This window comes from Nicotiana tabacum, chromosome 3, assembly GCF_000715075.1.
Source record: "Nicotiana tabacum cultivar K326 chromosome 3, ASM71507v2, whole genome shotgun sequence".
NCBI classification, from domain to species: Eukaryota; Viridiplantae; Streptophyta; class Magnoliopsida; order Solanales; family Solanaceae; genus Nicotiana; species Nicotiana tabacum.
This window is the reverse complement of record NC_134082.1, coordinates 60,996,707-61,020,880: the sequence shown is the minus strand read 5'-3', so window position 1 is coordinate 61,020,880 and position 24,174 is coordinate 60,996,707. Positions and strand designations below refer to the sequence as shown.

Here is a 24,174-nt window from a genome sequence, read left to right as displayed (position 1 = left end):
TTCTCATTCCAGAACTGATGATCGATACTACTACTAGGTACGAGGCAATGTCATTTATGGACGGTTCATCAGGCTATAACTAAATTTGCATGACACCAAAAGATGAAGAGCTTACTGTGTTCCGCACCCCCAAGGGTATTTATTGCTACAAGGTAATGCCTTTTGGCTTGAAGAATGTTGGTGCTACTTACCAAAAGGCTATGCAGAATATTTTTGACGATCTTCTCCACAAGAATGTCGAATGCTATGTTGATGACTTGGTGGTAAAATCAAGAGAGAAGGGTGACCACTTGAAGGACTTGAGGATGATATTTGAATTGCTCCGGAGATACCAACTTAGGATGAATCCATTGAAATGTGTCTTTGGAGTTACTTCTGGAAAGTTCCTTGGTTTCATTGTCCGACATCGAGGGATCGAAATTGATCAAGCCAAAGTGGATGCCATTTTGAAAATGCCTGAGCCTCGGGATATCCATGAATTGAAAAGTCTGCAAGGAAAGTTAGCGTACCTTAGGAGATTCATCTCGAACCTAGCTGGGAGGTGTCAACCATTCAGTCGCCTTATGAAGAAATGTGTCCTTTTCAAATGGGACCAAGCGTGCAGTAATGCCTTTGAGAGCATTAAATCCTACTTGATGAAGCCTCCAGTTTTAGCAGCCCATATACCTGGAAAGACATTGATACTATATATTGCGGCACAAGAAAGTTCTGTTGGAGAACTATTGGCCCAAGAAAATAGTGAAGGGAAAGAAAACTCTCTTTACTACTTGAGCGGGATGATGACACCGAACGAGCTGAATTATTCGCCAATTGAAAAGTTGTGTTTGGCGCTAGTCTTCTCAATTCAAAAGTTGAAGCACTACTTTCAAGCTCATGTTGTTCGTCTTATTTCTAAGGCAAATCCCATCAAGTTCGTGATGTCAAAACCTGTCCTTAGTGATCGACTAGCAAGGTGGTACCTTCAGTTTCAACAATTTGAAATCGTGTACATCCCTCAGAAGGCTATAAAAGGACAGCGTTAGCGGACTTCTTGGCAGATCACCCTATACCTGATGATTGGGAGCTAACTGACGAACTACCTAATGAGGACGCCATAGTCATCGAAGTTCAGCCTCCATTGAAGATGTACTTTGATGGTGTTGCACATCGCGACGGAGCTGGTGCTGGTGTAGTATTTGTCACTTCTCAAGGTGAAGTTTTGCCCTACTCTTTTACGTTGACGCAACTCTGCTCTAACAACATTGCTAAGTATCAAGCACTAATACTTGGGCTTGAAATGGCTATCGAAATGAAGTGGTTGCAATTGCAAGTCTTTGGTAACTCTCAGTTAGTGGTCAATCAACTTTTAGGTAGTTACGAGGTCAAGAAGCCTGAACTACGCCCATATCATGATTACGCTAAAAGGTTAATGAGGTGACTCCGTGATGTGACTATTCAGTATGTACCAAGGAAATAAAATAAGAAGGCAGATGCTTTAGCTACCCTAGCTTCATCTTTAACCCTGCTTGATCAAACGCAAGTTACTGTCTGCCAAAAATGGGTAGTACCGCCGCCAAGTGATGTTGAAGGTGAAGAAAATGAACTCAAGCATCCTGTTGTTGTTTCTGAAGTCAAGAGAGAAGAATGGAGACAACCCATTATCGACTACTTGTGCTATAGGATACTTCCAAAAAATCCGCGGAGAAGAACTGAAATCCGTCGTCGTGCACCTCGCTTCCTTTACTACAAAGATACCCTATACAGAAGATCATTCGAGGGAGTACTCTTGCGATGCTTAGGGGAAGATGAGGCACTCCAAGATTTGCAAGAAGTGCATTCTGGGTATGTGGGTCACACCAGTCTGAACCAAAGCTCCACTTCCATATAAAAAAGATAGGATATTATTGGCCAACGATGGTAAAAGATTGCTTGGACTATGCTCGAAGATGTAAGGCTTATCAATTCCATGCGAATTTTGTTCACCAACCTCCTGAAGTGTTGCACCCGACTGTGGCATCCTGGCCGTTTGGCGCTTGGGGATTGGATGTTGTTGGACCACTGCCAAAGTCCTCTGGTGGGCACCTATACATCCTGGCTGCAACAGACTACTTCTCAAAATGGGGTGAAGCTGTTTCTCTCAAGGAAGTAAAAAAGGAAAATGTTACAATTTTCATCCGAGTAAATATTATTTATCGCTTTGACATTCCTCGCTACATAATAACGGATAATGGAAAGCCATTCGATAATTGGTTGATGAAAAAAATTTGTGATCTCTTTGGCTTCAAGCAACGTAACTTTTCGATATACAATATTGTCACCAATGGTCTAGCTGAGGCATTCAACAAAACCCTATGCAACTTGCTAAGAAAAAGTCGTCTCCAAATCCAAACGAGATTGGAATGACCGTATGGAAGAAGCTCTATGGGCATATAGGACGACTCACCGCATGCCAACACAAACGACTCCTTATTCACTGGTTTATAGAGTCGAAGCCGTCTTGCCACTTGAGCGTCAAATACCTTCATTACGACTGGCTATTCAAGAAGGGATCACTGATGAAAAAAATGCTTGACTTCAATTAGCAGAGTTGGAGGCTCTTGATGAGAAGAGGTTGGGAGTTCAACAGAGTCTTGAATGTTATCAAGCTCGATTGTCTCGCACCTTCAATAAAAGAGTTCGTCCGAGATCCTTTCAAGTAGGAGATCAAGTCCTTGCCATACGAAGACCCATAATTACTTCCCATAAACCAGTAGGGAAGTTCACTTCAAAATGGGATGGGCCATATGTTATACAAGAAGCTTACTTAAGTGGGGCTTACAAGCTGGTTGATGCAGATGGCATGAGAATCAGCCCTATCAATGGCAAGTTTTTGAAAAAGTATTATCCTTGAAGTCACCACGCTCCTTGATGCATGAGCCTAAACTGCATGTTGCTACACTCCTGGCCAGTAAGAGTATAAACTGTGTACGGCCCACACAAAAAGAAGTCCGCTAGGTTAAAAATCTCGAAAGAGGCGGCCTAGGCAAAAGTTAGGACGTAAAAAAAAGGAAAAAAATCTACCCATTCTGAACACGGTATGACTTGATCCTCTTCACCGAGGTACGTAGGCAACTTAGAGTTTCATTCTAAGTTCAGTCGCATAAGTTCAAAAGATACATATTGCCCCAATTGTTGTCCGAGTGAAGTATGGAGGAATGCAAAATCAAGCTGAAATGCCATCCTCTTGTTGAACTTTGATCTCATTTGATTTAAAATGGGCAACCCTACATGGTAAATTGATATCTTCAATGGGCCAATTTTAGGAGGATATCAAGTATTTGCATTGAAGGCCATGGATTCTCTATGTCTTCAGGTTCGTCAAACCTTCAAGTTTTTTTGGTCTCCGCCCTTTGCCTTAAAAAAAGGGAAGAGAAGAGAGGCGTCAAAAGGAAACACAAGTATAAGGAAAAGATTGCTTGGCACAACGTTTCAAATTCAGTGAGACTTGAACCCAAGATATTCGTGAGAATATGGCTCTTAAAATTTGATTGATGGCAAGTAAGACATCTTCCGATCTCGAGGCTTCCATACCAAGATGCAAAAGTTTTGGTGAAGTCGCACAATCTGAAATCGTTACGTTTCAGAATTTTACGTTGAATTTGGAATATTATCTGAAACTATCCTTAAGGTATTAAATTTTGTATTCTGGATATGATTTGAATTTCGAAGTTTGGTTTCCGAAAAATATAACGGTTCATAATTTTGACGTTTCTACACCGAGATATGAATTTTTTGGTGAGACTGCGCAAATCTGGAATTGATAGCATGGTGCAATATAAAGTTGATTTCAAAATATTATCTGGGACGATACTAAAGTTGTTTGATTGAGAATTTTGGATATGTTCTATATCTTGAAGTCTAGTTTTCTTAAAATCAAATGGTTTGCAATTTCGATATTTCTACACCGAGATATGAATTTTTTGGTGAGACTGCGCAAATCTGGAATTGATAGTATGGTGCAATATAAAGTTGATTTCAAAATATTATCTGGGATGATTCTGAAGTTTTTTGATTGAAAATTTTGGGTACATTCTAGATCTTGAAGTCTAGTTTTCTTGAAATCAAACGGTTTGCAATTTCGATATTTCTACACCGAGATATGTATATTTTGGTGAGACTGCGCAAATCTAGAATTGATAGCGTGGTGCAATATAAAGTTGATTTCAAAATATTATCTGGGACGATTCTGAAGTTGTTTGATTGACAATTTTGGATATGTTCTAGTTCTTTAAATCTAGTTTTTTGAAATTAAACGGTTTGCAATTTCGATATTTCTACCCCGAGATATGAATTTTTTGGTGAGACTGCGCAAATCTGAAATTTTCAACATGGTGAAATCTAAAGTTGGTTTCATAATATTATCCGACGCGATTCTGAAGGTTTTTGATTCCAAGTATTGGATATATTTTAGATATTGAAGTTATCAAATAGTTCATTATTTGGAATCTCCCACAACAAGATATGAATCTTTTTTTACAAGCGCGTAAAGCTGAAAATTATGCGACTAAGGTAAAAGTTGGACAATGTAAAGGAAAAGATAAGCTGAAATATTTAAGCCCTCGAAGTCTCCAAGTTGAAGTCTTCAATTCCATCGGTATTCAAGTTGAAATCTTCAACTCCGTCGGTCTTCAAGTTGAAGTCTTCAAATTCGCCGATCTTCAAGTTGAAATATTTAGGCCCTCCAAGTCTCAAAGTTGAAGTCTTCAAGTCCATTGGTTTTCAAGTTTCAGTCTTCAAATTCACCGGTCTTAAAGTTGAAATATTTAAGCCCCCCAAGTTGAAGTCTTCAAGTCTTTTAGTCTTCAAGTTTCAATCTTCAAATTTGCCGATCTTAAAGTTGAATTGTTTAAGGCCTCCGAATCTTCGAGTTGAAGTCTGCAAAGTCCGCCAAATCTTCAAAGTTCTCCAAGTGTTCAAGTCGATGTCGTCTTCAAGTTGAAGCTTTATAACTTTCCAATCTTAAGGTGGACATATAAGTCCCTTTGCACCTTAAGTTGGCCTTTTCGTGGGTTTTTCCTTAAAACGAGCTATAACTTTCCAATCTTAAGGTGGACATATGAGTCCCTTTGCACCTTAAGTTGGCCTCGCCGATAGTTGGGTCGTTTTGAGAGTAATCTCTTCGATAGTCGGCCCACATTGAGAGTAATCTCTCCGATAGTCGGGCCATTTTGAGAGTAATCTCTCCGATAGTCGAGCCACATTGAGAGTAATCTCTCCGATAGTCGGGCCATTGAGAGTAATCTCTCTGATAGTCGGGGCACATTGAGAGTAATCTCTCCGATAGTCGGGGCACATTGAGAGATTTCTCCGATAGTCGGGGCACATTGAGAGATTTCTCCGATAGTCGGGGCACATTGAGAATAATCTCTTTGATAGTCGGGGCACATTGAGAATAATCTCTCCGATAGTCGGGGCACATTGAGAATAATCTCTCCGATAGTCAGGGCACATTGAGAATAATCTCTCCGATAGTCGGGGCACATTGAAAATAATCTCTCCGATAGTCAGGGCACATTGAGAGTGATCTCTCCGATATTTGGGCAGTGATGAGTATCCATCCCCTCACACCCTAAGACCACTTTCTTCATGCGTGGATCATCTGTTGAACAAGAGCATATCTTTCTCACTTGACCTACAAAAAAAATAACAAAGGAAGAAAAGCACAAGAAAAGAAGAAGAAATTACCTTCGCGTTGATACTTCCGAGCCCACAAAACTAGACTCAAGTGGCTTGCGGAAACTACAAATTAATACTCAACAAATGCGAGTACAGGGGGTTTATATAGATTTGGAGATGAGGCGTTAATAAGTCATGGTCCGATGTGGGATTTGTTGTATAAAGGCAGTATGACTTAATCCTTGTGTCCAAACTAAAATTGGTAAGGAATTTGACTCCTAGTTGGATTTAACGATGCTTGAGGATAAAGGCTGTGCGACGGCTGAAGCTTTTCCTTCTCTGAATGCTTAATGGAGTGGCAAGAGGAAATTCTTTTGGATAATTCTGCGTGTCATAATTCTTGGTAAAGTGGACAAATATAATAATTGTGCAACTGGCTAAACACTTGGATTGTTATTCTCAATACATTATCTACTTGAGAAAGGATTTAAATGCGAAGAAATTGACTTTGGCGTTAATGGACGAATGAGCCAATTGGCTAAGATTGGTTTATTCATTAGTTAAAGTGTGTTTTGGAGCAATAATTCAATGAATTGCCATATGCATTGGCGAGACTCTTAATTCGACTAACTGGAGGAAGAATGCAATTTAATAAATCCGTAGTTCAAGTCTAATTTGTGTAAATACCACGATAAATCTTGAAGTGGGGTATTTGTAAGCATTTAAATTTTATCGGATTTAATCCATAAAGTTATTTGGACTATATTTTAAATTCAAGATATATTGGTCCAAATAAATATTATGGGCTAATATATAAATGAATTAATTATATAGGTCAAATATAAATGGATTAAATAAATAAGTCTTAATCCATTGGGCTAGCCCATTTAATTGGGCTAAAGTGATGAGCCCACTTCATTAAGCCCAAGATGTCATCTTCCTAGAAGCCCAGTTTGGTGTCACGTGTCAAATGACGTGGCGCGCCAAGTCAAACGGAAGAGCCAATAGGATCATGCCACGTGTCAAAATGACAAAGCATGCCAAGTCACACTAAAAGGCCAATGAAATCGCGCCACGTGTGCAAGTGACATGTTCTAGCCAATCAAATGCGGTCATGTCACACTTCAATTTGATTGGTCGGAAAGAGTTTGTTCTTATCTTGACTCCTTCCTTCCACAACTATAAATAGGGGTCTTCATAACTCAGAAAAGACACCAAAAGTTATAACAAGAAGCAAGAGAGAGCTCGTGGATCAAACACCGCAAATTCCTCCACAAGTTTCAAGCTTCAAGCAATCAAGCTCAAGCTCAAGAACAAGATCATCGTTCGTGGCAACAAACATAGATTCAAGATCAAGCTCAAAGACCTTTGAATTTATTTACAATTGGAAAGAAGAATCAAAGGATCCATGGAAATTGTAACACTCAATTATTTGAAATCAAATACTACGATTGATGCAATATTTTCGGTCTTGATTTTATTTTCTCGAACCAAATTTATTGTCTACAGTAGTATGTAAAATTACTTTTGAGGCCTAAGCTAGCAAGAAAACTAGAGGAACTTAATTTCTATCCTTAGGCTAATTTCTAGCAAGAATATGTAGATGAGTAGACAGAGGAGGCTTGAGATTTGGGGTTTTCCGGTCTCAATTCATAGATTTTGATCTTGTGCATATTAGTTCATTGGTAAATAAATATACTTCAATTACCAGGAAAAAAAAAGTAATATTTCAGAATTTTTATGTAGTTAAAATTCTATCCTTCATTTTTACAAAAGCATAAGGAAAAAAAAAACACCTCCTAGTTTTATACATAGTGCCTGCTTTGCATTAAAAATTAGTAACTTTATTAAAAGAATATCTTTAGTTCCTTAAAAGTTTTCATGTGATAAGAAACTACTACTACTAAGTAACTAATGTAAAGTTAATCAAGTGAAATAATTTAAACTGATGAGCAGTCAGATTCAGTTTCACGTTTTTCGTAAGTTAGGTTTTTGAGTATAAAAATCCAACTAATTTTCAAGACTAGCTGTTATCCCACATCGACCATGTGGAGATAAGAGTCCAGAAAGGAGGGCTACAAAATTCGATTGCAAAAGAATGGACAATTATCTTTGCGCTTGGGGCAATGACGCAGCTAGTGAGGTTCTAACCGAGGCGCGTCTATTGCTGGTTGAAAACTATTTCCAAACCCCCTCTTTGGCCTGGGTTCACCCTTGGCCGTGGAGAATTTTTGGAAGGGCTCCCTTTGGGGTTTAAGCCCTACAATTCTTAGTTCAATATTTTGATCTTAGCCATCACAATTTTCTCAAATCTTATATAATACCTAAGTCTTAGTAACAAGTCGCACAACTATAATGGACAAGTGTATGTTGCTGAATGACATGGAATTTTCCATGGTTTGTTAGGCTTAAAATATAATTTTTAAATTTTGACGAATAAACGGTTTACAAAACTCAAACCAACCATATTTACAAACCACACAACGTGAAGTTAACTTCGCTTTCCACGTTCCTTGATCAGCTATAAGGTGTTTATACGTTTATAGGTCAGCCTCTTCATTTATGATTTGCAGCTACCAATTCAAAGAGGGATAGGGGCTAAGATATCTTACATTATGCTCTATTGAGATGCTTCCATAATCCAGCTTGTACCACAGACTGATCGTTGTTTTCCATTATTTGTACACTTATCTGTTCTTATTGTTGCAGTAAACATTGATATTCTTTGCTAGAATCAGGGACGCAGATACCTTTCTAGTTTTGTTCATTTTAAAGTGGTTCCCTTTGTTGTGATCAGATAGACGGCTCGTAAAGAAAATGCAATTCAGTTTTAGACACCTTAAACGTAAAGGTGCGTGAAATAGAAATAGGCACTAGACTAACCATATGATACCAAATTTACCTACGTTCCTTCTAATCTGAGAAGGCATTGTTGACGTCTAAATAGAAAAACAGCATTTCGTTAAAGCTTGGTTGACTTAACCATATAGAAGAAAAATTGTACTCTATGAAAATAGTCCGACGAGCCATGCCTGAGAACAGTTGCAAAGAAACATAATAACTCTAAATAAGCAAATTAGAGAAAACGGTTAGCAACTAGAACTTGGGTGCAATCACAGCCATTCTTTACAAAGTTTCCAAAATCTTCCTCACCATCTTGCACCTTGAACAAATTATCAACGGCGGAAAAAAAAAGGAAGGAAAGAAAGCAAGCAGAAATTAGATGGAGCTCGGGATTTTCAAAGGTAAACTAATTTAGATCAACCTTGGTCATCTCAAACTCTGTACATTGTAATGGATCCGGAACCCCGAGCACCAGCATCACTTTGACAATGTCAGTGATGACCGCCCCTTTTAAAAGACACCAATTGATTTGTCCTTGTGTTTATCCTCCCCATCATCTCCAACCTGTTTTATAGCAAATATAACTGGGCTTAAAAATGAACTTCAACAGAACATTGTTTATCTGGTGCAAATATCATACCTCCTTGGTTAGATGCTGCAGAATATCCAAAATCTCTGAGAAATCAGGTCTTTGAGTTGGGTCTTGCTGCCAGCATTTCTGAAGGAGTTCCACAAGCTTTGGATGAGCATGCTCTGGAATCGCTGGCCGTAGACCCTGATATCATCATTCCAACAAGGAATTGTAGCTCAGCAAGAAAAGATTTCACTAGAAATATAAATGACATTACACGCATATTACCTGTTGCACAACGCCTATTGCTGCTTGTAAGGGTGTTAAGCATGCATATGGAATCTGCCCCATCATAGACATGACGTAAGTCTCGGTGATAAAGAAATACTAGGTGACACTGAGTAGCAGTAAAACTTACTTCTCCAGTCAGAAGTTCCCACAGCACTATACCAAAGCTGAAAACATCGGCCTTGTGATCATATGGTCTGTGTTCAATTACCTTTCAACAACAAGAAACCTATTTTAGGGTTGAATCATAAAACAACTTGAAGTAAACAAACTTGCTGACAAATGGTTTATCACAAATTAGGCTTCAGCCGTTACTGAAATACAATGTTGAAGTGGGATTGATATAAAAGAATGGTGAAAAATAAAGAGCAAAGATGCCAAATACTAAACACTATACTCAGCAAAATCTTAAACCCTCAGCATGACAAATTGTAAACGGAATTCTTGTGAGTACACTGAAGCAAACTGACTTAAAACTCAGTAAAACATTATTGAAAGTGACTCCTCGCGCTTGAGCCCCAGCACAGCTTGAAGGGACAATCACACTTCATTAGGTCAATCAATCAACCAACAACTCCAGCTCCAAACTAGTTGAGCTCGGCTATATTAACAATCTACTCTATATGGATCCATTTTATTCCAATATTCAATCACGAACACGAACAACTCTAGTTTTAATCATTTTCTAAAACTAGCGATTTTCTAAAACTCATACTTATACTTATCCCTGTACTGATGTACAAATCTCCAACCATACTGAAGATATTCCAGAGGAACATAACACCTAATGTAAGTGCAAGAACAACAATTATGCCAAAATCCTAATTGACCTCTCTCTCATGTATGGATCCTTAGCTTTCATTCCAGTAATTTCTTAGCTTAATCCGTATGGATTTCGATAGATGGTAGGTTTTTTCAGACAATTTGTCTTTATGCGAATTTAGGTTTACCTCGTTCCTTTTAACATCTTTAATCATCCTAGTACCATAATTCTGACTGATACATCCAGAGGGTAGGACATGTCCAAACTATCTCATATGTTCACTAATTTTATCCTTTCATAGTAAATCTTGTCTAGTCTTTGTATGATTGCACATCCATCTTGACATATGCACATCTGTAGCACTTGTATTGTGGCTTTGAATGGTCCAACATTTGCTCCCATACATCATTATTGGTTGTCACAACCATTCTATACTTGGTAAAATCTTCCTATTGTATAATATACTTCCGGTAGCACTCCTCCTTTTCAGCAACCCTACTTTAATTTTATATGTCACATCTTCATCTATCATGTCAATATCATTCTCATGTAAGACTAAGAATTGTTTGCGTCTAGCAGTGTTATCAAAGGGGAAAAGTGCAAAAAAGCTCTAAGGTCCATTGGGGCTTTAAGCGAAAAGCACAAATAAAGCGTGAGCTTCAATGAAAAAAGGCGCAACGGGAGAAAAAGTAAAATATGCATGTAGTCCAAGACTAATCATTATAAGCATGAATAACAATTATATGGACAAAGAAATGGAAAAAAAATTCACGATAAAGTGAAATATCAATTGTTTAAGATCGACTTTTCAGGATTACACTCATTGGCAAGGAAGAGTATGCCTTAGAGCTTTGATGCGACACTAAAGCGCCCACAAAGCGAGGCGAAGCGCTCAGCTCAACGTATTTTGAGCCTCACTTCAGGGATTAAGCGCGCTTTAAGCGCGCCTTTGACAACACCGGTGTCTAGGCATCACAAATCCATTAATCTCACGTGAACTTCATTCTTCTTGTGGAACGACAAAACCTAAGCATGAGATAAAAGGAATATTTGGTACACCAATCACACATGATGTGAACAAGAAAAGTAATATATCAGTTTCATGACTTCCAACCGAATTCAAGATATTGTAAGAAGTTTTGGGTGATATATGAAATTTACATCTTGCACACCTCAGGAGCCATCCATCTATATGTTCCAGTTTCTGCAGTCATCACCCCTGTTTGAGCCTGCACTCTGGCAACCCCGAAGTCACCAACCTTAACAACCTATACAGGAGAGAGATGGATCTAGAAATCAATGAGAATACACCGGCAAAAAAAAAAAAGAAACAAAACCTTTGAATAGAAAAGGATCGTTGTCTTAAAGCTGGCATTTAGCATTTGGATAATTTAAGGAACACACATTGTTTTATTTCCTTAAAATGAAGAAATGAATGGTATAGATATTATCAAGAATATTACGGCAGTATGGTAGTTTGTGGAGCGCACTGTTTGCACCTTTTGTAACTATAAAGTAATTTGAGTTATCTATTGATCAAGCTCACACTCTTTTAATAGTACCCATTGAACATGTAATAGGATTATAGTAGTAAGTATACTGCATCTGACTTGGCATTTCGATCTCGTTTGCTTATTCTTTATTCTTACGAATTCAGTTTTGTATTCTATTAACAACTCCTCTTCTTTACCTTGGACTAAATTTCTTTGATAAGGATCTTCATCAGTAAGGCATTTGAGGATATGCAAGCTCTAGAAGTACCTATGCACTTCAAAAACTTGATGTAACTATCATAAGATAGCATTTTCCATGTCTCATTCAATACTCTTGGATAGCCTAGTTATACAAGAAAGTTATTCCGCATATTCTCTACTGCTAGTGAAATTCTAACCTTGATAAGCCCGGGATCTTTCCTTTTTCAAAAGCTTCAAACAATGGGATATAGTAATCTGAATACTATAGCTTAGTAACAAATGAAATAATACCCTAGACTCCAAAGAAAAAAACTTTACGACAACTGGACAAGCTTTTAAAAAGAGTTGAGATCCAGCTCGGACTTACTCCATGTTCATCCATCAGAAGATTGGCAGTCTTCAGATCCCGGTGAATTATCTTATTCTGGTGCAGATAATTCATTCCCTTAGAAACATCAGCCGCAGCCTTGAGGAGAGTAGGAAGCTTAAAGGCACCTTTTTGCTTGTGCAAAAAATTGTAAATACTTCCTCTGGACATGAACTCTGATCAAGAGTAATCAAAATGCAGCTTTCAATTGATATGATGGAGAAGGATAGATACCCATAGGTTCTAGAAGTAATTTGAGATAGAATGTAGTATCAGTAGCTAAAAGACATGGTTCAAAATTTTGGCAAATTCAAAAGAAATCAACAGAGACCCAGCATTTCTCTGATACCAAATATCACAATACTTCAAGCTTAAAACTATACCAGTCACAATGCATAGGTTTGGAGATCGCGTGCATGCCCCTATAAATTGAACGACATTTTTGTGCCGAATTTTCCTACAACAGGAAATAACAGAAAATCAACAAGGAAATTAAAACTGAGACACTGGAAATTTAAATCCACAAGCAGAATTCCCATACATATTTTGGATTTATTATTATTTCTCAGGCCAAAGTGCAGTTTAATCATGTCCAGGACAAATTGACTGCCATATTTTTTTTGGATAAGATAAATTCCATTAATAGAGTACCAAGGAGGTACGACAAATTGACTGCCATGTGTAAGAAAAGATTGGCACGGTGACCTAATCTAGAAAGATGGTTCGTCAATTGCAAGAGAATCTTTTATTTTAACCAGACGATGTTCAGATGAGATCATGTTTCAGAAAATGATCAAGCTTTTGATAAGGTAAGGAAATTCTTTATAAGGGCAGAAGCTGATCGGGTTTCATGCTAACTTAATCCTTCACTATGTGTGTGACGTCTGTTACCATGAACAGCCAAATGCCAATTACAGAAAGAGTTATGAAATACTTATGGTGCATGTACAGAGATCACCAATTCAAGTACTAAAGTGAAAAAGTAACCCCCTAGATCCCAAATTGAATGTCCTGTTTAACTTTCTAGAGTCGCTTAGATCATTTTTTGAGATATACTATATTGATGTATTTTTTATGAAAATTTCAAAAGAAAAATCTTATTTTCCAAGAACTACTCAGTCATCTTTCAATTCTACTTGGGGTATTGGTTATGCTGACACTTGATAAACTAAACAGGACATTTAATTCCGGACTAAGGAGTGAAAAATAGCACATTCTCTTCTGGTATAAAATAACTTTTTCTGTAGAGTAAGCCACTATCTCTAGAAGTGTTGAAACAATCTGGTCTTGATTAGTCTGTAACCTATGGACAGACTCCTCTTTCACATAAATGAACAGAAGTGAGGTTGTAAATCCTAAAGAAACTGCTCATTCCAGAATGACCATGAACATATGACTGACACACCTCATAATGAAAACCTCTTGTGAGAACTCTTTTAACATATCCATATTCAACTGCTTTGGCTTCAGAACTTTTATAGCCACTTCCTGGCTACAATAGGTGCCTTTATACCTGAAAGAGACAGTATAAATTTTCTGAATTTTCTGATACACAAACTTAACTAGAAAGCAAGAAATAGATAATTGAATCATACAGAACTCCAAATGACCCAGATGCAACTCTGTTTTCAAACATCAACAAACGGGTATCAATTTCCCAGTCATCAGTTCCATCAGTAGGTATTTTCACACAGTTAGAAACTGATTCAGATACTGTTTGACCTTGCTCGTTCAAAGAAGCCACAGAATGTTGTGGTTGCTCCTGAAAAAACAAAACCCGGAAATTACAGGTTTGCCACCACAGAACGTCCAAATATAAAACCCCAATCTATAAGTATCCAACTAAAGAGAAAACGTGCGGTGAAGAAAGTAATAGAGAACTCCGGTTGTGGACTCTAAGCAGGCATAATCTGGTGCAGACATGTAAAATGACCAAACTAAGAACCTCCTTTATGCCCCTTTCTATTTTTTCAATTATTCAGACTACCAAAGAACTTCTACAACAGCCATACAGTAATTATCACCATTGTTGGCACACATGCCAAAATAAAGGACAATGTAGATCATGTAGTTCATTACCTTTACTTTTTTGATGAAATGGTAGTCATTCACCTTTTAATTATAGGAAATTGTTATGATGTCATAAACAAGAAAGGGTTGGAAGAAATATCAAGAACACCACACAGAACACCGTCGATCGAATACTGTAAGCGTATCTAGACGCAGGCACCTAACATATTTTTGCATTTATAAAGATTTTATGTTTATTTCCTTTTATCATTTTCATACCCAAACCACATGCATACTGCACATAATTACCTGCAGAAAATTCTATAGGCAACCCTAGATGGGCAATCAAAAGGTCAGGGGAACCTACCATAGTTAAAGTGCGTAAAAATAATTTTTCCTCAGATTCTCATTTCAAGTAAGTCCTTCCAGAAGTTTTGAAAAAGAAAGTTCCAGGAATGGTTGATTAGTGACTGGATAAGTGCTCATATTATCCTCCTTGCGGTTATAGGTTATTTTGTAGCCTTGTTTTAACACAAGTATCCTCCCAAGTACCAACCTATGATTTTGCCATGCATTGTTGCTCTATCATAGATGCAAGCTTTCAAGTAACAACTAAGCCAAGCCTTGCAAATTTTATCAAGGATTATATTTTCTTTTACAGAAGTGCATTCGAGATATATTATTTGGTACGATGTATAAGAAAAATAATCTCCATGTGACTAATAATCCTTCTATTTCCTCCTATTAATAAATACATCACGCACAAGTTTCGTTGACAATAATTCTTCGCTCAACCCTGGAAACCGGGACTGGAAAACTGAAATTGATTTAACAACAGTTAGAAGCAAAGTAACTGTAGGATTACTCTACTGGAGATCACGCTATATCCTTATCAAAAGAAAATCACGCTATAACTTTGTCCTCAATCAAAGGCAACCTTCCTAAGCAAAGACTTTACTAAAGTAAGAATGAAAGAAAGCAGCACCAAAGCACAGGCAAAGACCTTATGTTCAAGACATACATTTCTTCTTTTCAACCTCCAATGGCTTCCGACAGCTTCTGATATCATGAATCAAATGGACAAAGATGAACTCTTCCCAGTGGACATACCAAATTCAAATTAATGCAATCATGAGCAGTCCATTCATGAGTACATAGATTTTGAATCCACTTGTTTCAGGATGAAGGTGGCTGAAATGAGAATGTTCAGATGGATGTGCGGGCATACCAAGTTCGATAGAATTAGAAATGAAGTTATTCGGGACAAGGTGGGCGTGGCCCCTGTGGAGGACAAGATGCGGGAGGCGAGACTTAGATGGTTCGGGCATGTGAAGAGGAGAGGCACAGATGCACCGGTGAGGAGGTGTGAGAGGTTGGCCGTGGAGAGCCTAAGGAGAGGTAGAGGTAGGCCGAATATGTATTGGGGAGAGGTGATCAGGCAAGATATAGTATTGCTCCAGCTTACTGAGGACATGACCATGGATTGTGTGGAGGTTGAGAATAATGGTAAAGGATTAGGATAGGTAGCCGAGCGTTGTCCATGTCTATAACAGTAGCTTTAGTACACGAGTTAGTGTTATTTGTGTATTTTCATATTCCTTGACTTCTGTGATTACTTGTTGTTGCTTTCATTTCGGTTTTCTGATTGCAGTACTTAGTTTTAGTTTGCATTTTTGCTTCGGTTTACTAATTGGTGTGCTTGTTGTTGCCCTTTCTTTTACCTTTCCTAAACCGAGTGTCTAGCCGGAAAACAACCTCTCTGCCTTCTTGAAGGTTGGGATAAGGTCTGCGTACACACTACCCTCCCCTGACCCCATTTGTGGGATTACACTGGGTTTGTTGTTATTTCAGGATTTCTCTAGAGGATGCACTGAATTTCTAAAAATAAGAAACAGCACGATACCAACACCTTGATATTGCTAAAGAAAAGGCATTCACATGAAACACATAATATAAAGAGTAGAATATTTCAAATGCCATTCATTCTCATTTCAAGTGACAAGAACATCTACCTTGCTCCTCATTATTCCCTTTTGCAGCTCACCCTTCAGCAACGCTGTTTCCTAGAATTTCACACTAAAGAAATAAGTAGGAAGTATATACTACCCACTAAAAAAGAAGGCAGAAACATGCTTTATAAAATTCGTTATTATAGGAAGAGAACAAGGACATAATATGCCCCCACATTTGAGAATATGTTGCATCTCAAAAACGAAGCCAACATCTTGTTGACTTGTGTGCTCAACAATTAAGTGAAACCATTTAAAGTGAAATTTATGAGACAAAAATGAGAAAGATACAGCACAGTAACTCATGGAAAAGAATTGCAAACTAATCTTAACTAACAAAAAAATCAAACACTGAACCGACGGGCAACCAACAATCCAGGGGGCAATGGTCCAAATGTAAGTGTCCTTGTAGGGGAAAAAAGGAAAAAATTCAATCTCTTACTTACAGACTTGCAACCATATGACATTCTTTTCCAATATATTTCAGTGTGTAACAACAATTACGCCGGTCAAATAGGTATAACTAGAAGAATGAAACACAGACCTTTCAAAAGAATTGCTTCGCTATAGAAAGAAACGTTAACACTGTACCTGATATGGCCATCCATCAACCACAAAGACATCCAAGGAGAAACCATCAGCCGTGGAAAAAACGTGAGCTTCTTCAATGTTCAGACCGATCTCAGAAACTATACAAGTCAACTGACAAACCAGGATGAACATCAATTTTCAGAGGAAACAAGATGAGATCAAAACTAACATGCCAACATTCCCAAAAACTGAAAGATATCTGGAAGCTTCTGCAGATAAACCAATTATAACTCACAAGAAAATCACTTTAATGTGGACTAGTTAATCAATGAAATAACCATAAAAATGCCTGAGACAGATAAACAAGTAAAATAAAAAAGGATGTTGGTCCATATAAATCATCTCAATATTTTAATAGATATCCTTCGATTTTTGAAGGATTCCAGGCCTTGCACGCAACAGACATCTTACAGCAACCATTTAGGAAGGTTAAGAAGTTATCACAGCACCACTTGCATTCCTTCTGGGTTGAACATAGGTTTGTGGTAGTGCAAGGATTAAAGTACCGAAACCTTCTAGTTGGTGAGAAATGTTAATCCTGGTGCCTTAAGTTTAAAGATCAAATTTTTCTGCAAAGAGAATCCACTTTAGAGTACAGGCCCTCTGGAGTCTAATGCAGCTTCTTGAGGTTTTTGTTAGTTTTTATCTATTTTTGGTGTTTGATGCAGTTTTTGTTGTTCGATTTCTGACAGGACTTTCCTAGTACTTCTGGTTAAATCATTTTTTCATCCTTCCCATAAAATTTAACAGGCAAAGTTTGTTAATATTTGACAGAGATCAAAAGTGCTCACTTTTAGCAAATTTAGAGGACCGAAATCACTCAAGAGTATATTTAAGAGATAATTTTGAACCTAACCCAAACATAAGGGATGTCATTTTTACCACAAATTTTACCAGTATACGTATGTCAAGATTGTAATAACAAATTAAATTGTCTCAATATATGTGCAAACAGTAGATTTCTGAGAGGCCTAGCTCATTTTCAGAAAATTTTATGGTAATACCTACATAAAATATTCAAGGACAGTTGTATTGAAACTCCTTGCAGTTAGAATGTTTACACACAAGTACCATGTAAGGACCAAAGAAGATTTCCAAAAGGGAGAGCTACCTGAGCGAGCAACTTTGGCTTGTCAATTGTTGAAAAGGTAATCTCGTGCATGGGCCTACATAAATTCAATGGCACATAGAATACTGCTTGAATACAGTTAAAAAAGGAATCGTCATTAAGAAAATTTGTGAAAAGAATCCAAAGTATAAAAGAAGTGACCTTAATGGTTATCTTTCAAATGAAAATTTCACTTGCAATAGGATCAAGAGGCATGAAGATTGAGCAATTTACTTGCTTACCCACACATATATAGTCAAGTCATAAGTCTACCTGACATTGCTAACTCTAGAAGCCCCCCTTTCCTCTCCTCTCTCTTCAATAAGTGCAATGAAAGGTGGTTCTTTCTCACTACAATCCATATCTATCACTTAACAACACCACCAGAAATTTGTAATCGTGACCATCTACCATCCTCCTCAGCTTCTCCCCTCTCTATCTCTTCTCACATGATCATGACGATATAAGCAAAAATTTATCTCATCCTTCAACCACCATGTCCATCATCTATAATAGCTTCCAAACACCCCTACCACTACCATGCAATTATTCTTATGTTTAGTACTTACATTTGACACAAGTAAGTTTCACTTGTTCTGTAATGCAGAGCGGCAAAGTCAATCGGCTTGAAGTTATACTTTTAGGGATACATAGACTAGTAAAGAGCGCTATGCTGAGGGTAAACACTTAGGGGTCGTTTGGTAAGGTGTATAAGAATAATGCAGAATATGGTGTATTAGTAATGGTTGCATTAGTTATGCTGACATATTTCTTATCCATTGTTTGGTTTGATGTATTAAAGCATTGCACAATTTCTTAAAGAATTGTCTGTTTACAAAAATACCCTCATAACTAGCCCATCACTTTATTTTTTTTAAAAAGAAACATATGTTGAGGAATGTTTTTATATGAACAGGGTTTTAATAAAATTATTTGATTTGTCTACCTATATTGTAGTAGAGAACTTAATATTTATTTTAAAAAAAATATGCTAAGTGTTTATGTATTTACTAGGTATATAATTTTATTTCTCACTTTCTTGGATTATCTCTTACTTGCATTAATATAATAGCATATTTTAATCAAGCAAATTTTGAAGGACAATTTTGTCTTTAACTAAGCTAATGCATGAATTAAAACTCATTGCATTTTTAATACCATGGTTTCTTATGCATTAGTTATGCATAGGATAATACCAAATAAGGTGTACAACTAATGCTTGCATAACTAATGCATAGGTTCAAAAAGTGTATCAAACAAGGTATTATTAATACACAAAGCTAATGCATACATTATTTTGTCTAATGCATCCTACCAAACGACCCCTTAAAGTAGAAAGAAGACTCCAGTATTTTGCATATACTTAGAGATCAAATAGATGCTGCTGTTATACATCAAACACAGATTCTTACTCACTCCCTTCCGGACCTATTACGTTAATATCTCAATACAATTTGACATGCAGGAGATCAAGTAATGGATTGCTTGATAATAAGGGTTGAAATTTACATATTAGGGTTGTGATTCATTTAATTTTTAAATGATTTTAAGTATTCAGCTAGCCTGAACGTCATGCCCAGTCTTCCTTTCTAAAATAGGTAAAAACCTGAGAAGTCAAGCTTAAGCTCAAATATCACAAGATTTTGGCTTTGCTCATCTTCGTGGACTAAGACAAATTGAGTTAACCAGAAGGGCTGCACTTCTTGTAGTTTGAAAAGGAAATGGAACATCCATAAGGGTTCCCCAGGGAACACTAATTCTATATTCAATCAACAATCATCCTAAAATACAATCAATAGCAACAATCATTGAATTTATTCATCCAAAATTTACCCAATTGCTTGACAATTCATTAGATATTTTCGTCCAAATATGATTGCATGAGATGTATAACTTTATTTATTTCCGATTTTGTTGTTCTTCAAAAAAAATTATTTGATAAATATTCTTCATAAAAGATCTGTAACTTCTAGAAAATAAATACTCCTACTCTTTTGTTTAAGGTTTCTTAAAACAAACTTATCATATAATCCAAAAGTAGCATACTCATAGGCCATGCATTTTGTGTGAAAGCGCAAAGAACGTTTTCATTCCTCTTCCGGAAAGGGCTAACCGTGCATATATGTGAGATATTGACAGTCACGAAAGCATGTGAGAAATAAAACAGCAAACTAGAAATTATGACGAACCCACAAGAATATAAAAGGTTAAGAAGCCAAACTAGCATCACAAGTCGTACGGTATAACGACTCAAATGTTAAGGAAAACTTTACCTGGTTGTCCGTGAAGTTGGGTTGACATCATTTTCTCCATCATTTACATGAGCATTATTATCATGATTTTCGAAGGCCTGTAGACTTGGTGATGAACCAAATGTTGGAGGAGGATGGATGCTGGAAGGTGGATGTAGGGAGGAAAAAAGATGGCAGACAAATCAATTGAAAACTCAAGGATGGAAGGACAGAAAAATCACAAGCCTGAAACTAATATAAAAGATCAATACAAAGAAAAACGACCTTAATGCTTAACTAAAGTATACCTTGCGCATTCGTCTTTAACTGTAGAATCTACATCAACAGAGTTGATTGAGATTCCATTGTACGTAGGATGCACCTGTATTATGAGACTTAAGGTGAGATTTTGCATATGATAACAATCTGCCAATTAATACTCAACTTAGACTAGGCATCTCATCCTAACCAGGCAATTATGCTTGTGATTAGAGTCTGCTAGGGATATTTGTTTGATCAATCCCTTCTTTTTTTCCCTGCCTCTACTGGAGGATAACATGTCCAGAGATCATTCCTTTATGTCATCTCCGGTATCGTAGATCAATCATAGATCTGGGGAGACGTGCCCTTCCCAACCTTTGGGGCAGTACGCCTAGTCGAGGAGTCTTATTGTAATTTGTTGCACACTCTTTAGTTAAGAGCTAGTGAACACAATGCCTTTTGCTTATTCTCTAGCCTATTGTTCTTATGCTACATAGAGCCCCTTCCCATTGGAAGCCTAAAAACCACAGAGTCAACTCCTTGGGCATTAAGAATGCCTCTTAGAACCATATAAGACACTCCACAAGAGGGGGACCAAACACCACTGTCATAATTACAAGAAAAAGGAGGGAAAAAAGAAGAAAAGAGTCTCCCCACAAGAGCTGTAATTTTACTTTTCAGATAACAGGGTATATTGATAAATTAACTCAATGAACACCATTGCATTGACTATCTTAACCACATCAGCCTATTGAAACTTAGGACCACCAAAGAAAATCTCACTTGACCTTTAAGAAAGTAGTCCAACGGAAGTCCTTAACAAATCATAATGTTTCAACTTAATTTTTACAGACTTTTACACCACAAGAAAGATACCACTGTACCTTCTTGGTTGGAATTTTCAAAAGTTGGGACTTTGTGTTTGTATTCTATTGTTACTTTAAATACAATGGAAATAGTTATTATTACTTAAAATTTATAAACTTGTACCGTTAAATCCATGGTTATGTAACAACGAAAAAACTCTTTTACATAACTACCAATTTGATGTGCTGAGGTTGTTATCTTATTTTTCTTTTTTATTTTTCTCTTATTGTTTTTTGGTTAAACCATCAAATATCTGTAGCCCACTGGTCTCATTTAATATTCACGCTGGCTAGGCTCACTACAGGGATAAAGCGCTCCCTACCAAGAAGTTATCCCTTCTTAGGGCTCGAACCCGAGACCTTTAGTTAGGATGGAGGCATCCCAACCATCCCCACGCCTCTTAGTGGTGGTGCTACTATTATTTAATAATCACATTTTACCTTTTCCCTATTTTTCTTTTCTCACACCACCCATTAACCTTTTTTTTGTCTTCATCATGTTTTAAGACCCTCATCTTCATAAGTACTCCTCCTCTGCACTATAAATGTCATTCTTGCCATTTTCTTGTTATCTTGTTATCTTTTTTGAGAAGGGGAGCCTTGGCATAACTGGTAAAGTTGCTGCCAAGTGACCGGGAGGTCACGAATTCGAGCCGTGGAAATAGCCTCTTGCAGAAATGCAGGGTAAGGTTGAGTACGATTAGTGTCAAAGGCGAAATGCCCCAAAAAGCGCTCTAGGTCCATTGGGGCGTTAAGCGCAAAGGGCAATTTAAGTGTGGGCTTTAGTTATAAAAGGCGCAATGCAAGAAAAAATAAAAATATATATGTATTTCAAGCGAAATGTAACAAACTCATTCATATTGTTTTCCTTAACAACTAATACACTTATTTGCCGATTATATTTGTAGTCTAGTATTGCCCCTTTTAAGATAGAACGCACGGGCAATAAGGGGCACGTCTTGGTGCCTTGCCTACACCGAAGCGCGGCTTAAGTGAGGTGAAGCGCCCTCCCTGAGTTTTTCTGAGCTTCAGGGCTTAAGCGCACCTTAAATGAGTCTTTGAAAACACTGTGTACGATAGACCCTTGTGGTCCCCTCTCGCATAGCGGGAGCTTAGTGCACCGGGCTGCCCTTTGTTATCTTTTTTGAATCATGTGTCGTAATTTATGGGGATAAGTTGCACAAATTTTGCTAACATCTCATGCACCAAATAACATAAGGAAAAAGATAATACAGGAAAGTATACCTGCACAAGGCGAACATCAAAAGCAGGTCTATTCGCAGGATCCTCCGCTAGTTGCAGTAATCTCTTATGCGTGAGCACATCTTCTGCTCTTTCCACATTCACATCCGATGCATATCTGCATGCAACCATATTCATCCCCATACACCACTACAAGTAGACAATCTCATTTGATCACAAAAACTAGTATATTTTTAGACGAAACATAATTCGCTGATTCCCAAATCAACCATACGAATTCAACAAACAGAAAATTGATCAATCATCAAGCTCATTTGTATGGTTAATTTCACAGATAATAAACGATTTTATAGTCTAATTGCAGGAAAATCATCAAACTAATTTTTCTAAAAAAAATATCACTCAACACACAAAATATCCTAAAATAACAATTTGGTCAAAAACGAGTCAAAGTTGGGCCAAAACTCATCCAAAAATACCTTAATTTTCACTAATTTTGGTTAAAAAGTTTAGTTCTATGATTTTCCTACAGTTAGAAATTAAGTTCATGACCTTCAGTGTAATTAACCCCTCATCTCCACTAGTTAGGGCAATTAGGTAAAAAGTAAAACTTACCCCCACCGAGTGTTTACACCAGACCATTAGATACATGACATGTGTTTCTGCATACACTTCTTTCATTAAACCATGGTAATTATTCTATATTTTCACCTCATTAAAAAACAGTAGTAAATTAATATAGTTTGGTAAACTCCGGGGCGTGCCTAAGTTTTTGCCGGCCAGTTATAAGTATCTTCTATACCATTAAACTTTATCCGAGCTCATTTCATTCCAAAACTAAATAATTTGTCCTTTAAACAAAATTTAAAAAATTCCTAAAACGAAAAGTTACTAAAATTCGAGAAAAAGAACCTAACGAAAAGTACACGTTAGGGGTTAAGAAATTAACCGAGCGGGGAGGCGATTAAAGTGAAGCCAAAGCTGGTCTTCAAAGCCAGGGAGGTTAACTTCATCGAGATTCAAATCCTGTAATCGAGTCAACACTTCGTTAAACGCTTGAAGCTTCTGCCTCTGAAGCCGGCTCTGTTTCGGCGACGACGGCTCCATAGCTCGGCTTCCGCAACTTTCGTTATCGTCCATCGCCATTTTAAAGAGTAAAAACCAAAGTTTTATGCTACCTTATATAGGCAACAGTATTAACCAAATTAAAAATCTGAACGTAAAAAAAAAAAAAAAAAATCAGTGCAGTAGAAGAAAGCAATTGCTCCGTGATTAAGCGAATACAATTGATGTGATTGGAAAGTACGAGAAAAGGAAAATTTGGAGAAAGATAGAGAGGAAAGGGTGTTGGGGGAAAGGAGGGGAGGGAAGATTCCGTTTATTTCTGGTGGGGTTTTATTAGTTCCTAGTTCCTACCAGTGACACTACTACTCTACTAGCCTAAATTATTTTGAGAAATAAATTATTATTATTTAAAGAAAGATAATAGTGGTTCCTTAAACAGGTTGAGTAGTTGACAATTACCTTAAAACAAAAACAAAAAGTTGACCATTTAAGAAAAATTAGTATTTGCATAATTTAAGGTCGTATTTGGCTAATTGCATAAAACTAAAAATAACATATGCATTAAACTTGATACCAGCATTGTTTATAACGAATTTATATATTATTCTGCCTTAGATAAAACATAAAATAAGAATACATATATTAAAAACATATGTGGACAAGATGGAC

At 37.1% G+C, this 24,174-nt stretch overlaps 1 protein-coding gene and 1 non-coding gene across 4 annotated transcripts; one reads left to right on the top strand and one right to left on the bottom strand.

The window, feature by feature from the left end:
* Positions 1–7,742: 7,742 nt before the first annotated feature.
* On the top strand, positions 7,743–7,894 carry LOC142179722 (U4 spliceosomal RNA). Its single transcript, XR_012708262.1, has one exon. It is a non-coding gene; the product is annotated as a U4 spliceosomal RNA (small nuclear RNA).
* An 816-nt stretch (positions 7,895–8,710) lies between these two features.
* Positions 8,711–23,882, bottom strand: LOC107768679 (serine/threonine-protein kinase STY17). Of its 3 annotated transcripts, none has more exons than XR_012707589.1 (16): positions 23,390–23,811; positions 22,483–22,597; positions 20,419–20,492; positions 20,153–20,272; positions 17,883–17,937; positions 16,772–16,882; positions 16,184–16,234; positions 13,757–13,923; positions 13,567–13,674; positions 12,545–12,618; positions 12,162–12,337; positions 11,262–11,368; positions 9,468–9,548; positions 9,338–9,391; positions 9,119–9,253; positions 8,711–9,042 (listed from the first exon to the last, which is right to left on the bottom strand). XR_012707589.1 is itself a non-coding variant. In XM_016587821.2 (16 exons), the coding sequence occupies exons 2-16, from the start codon at positions 22,621–22,623 to the stop codon at positions 8,989–8,991; spliced, it is 1,497 nt and encodes a 498-aa protein (XP_016443307.1). In that variant the 5' UTR covers positions 22,624–22,629; positions 23,390–23,882; the 3' UTR covers positions 8,711–8,988. The 3 variants fall into 3 exon arrangements, 2 of the variants coding, with proteins under 2 accessions (XP_016443307.1, XP_016443306.2); XM_016587821.2 differs by having other exon boundaries at positions 11,273–11,368; positions 22,483–22,629; positions 23,390–23,882; XM_016587820.2 differs by having other exon boundaries at positions 11,273–11,368; positions 23,390–23,874.
* Between the last annotated feature and the right edge of the window lie 292 nt (positions 23,883–24,174).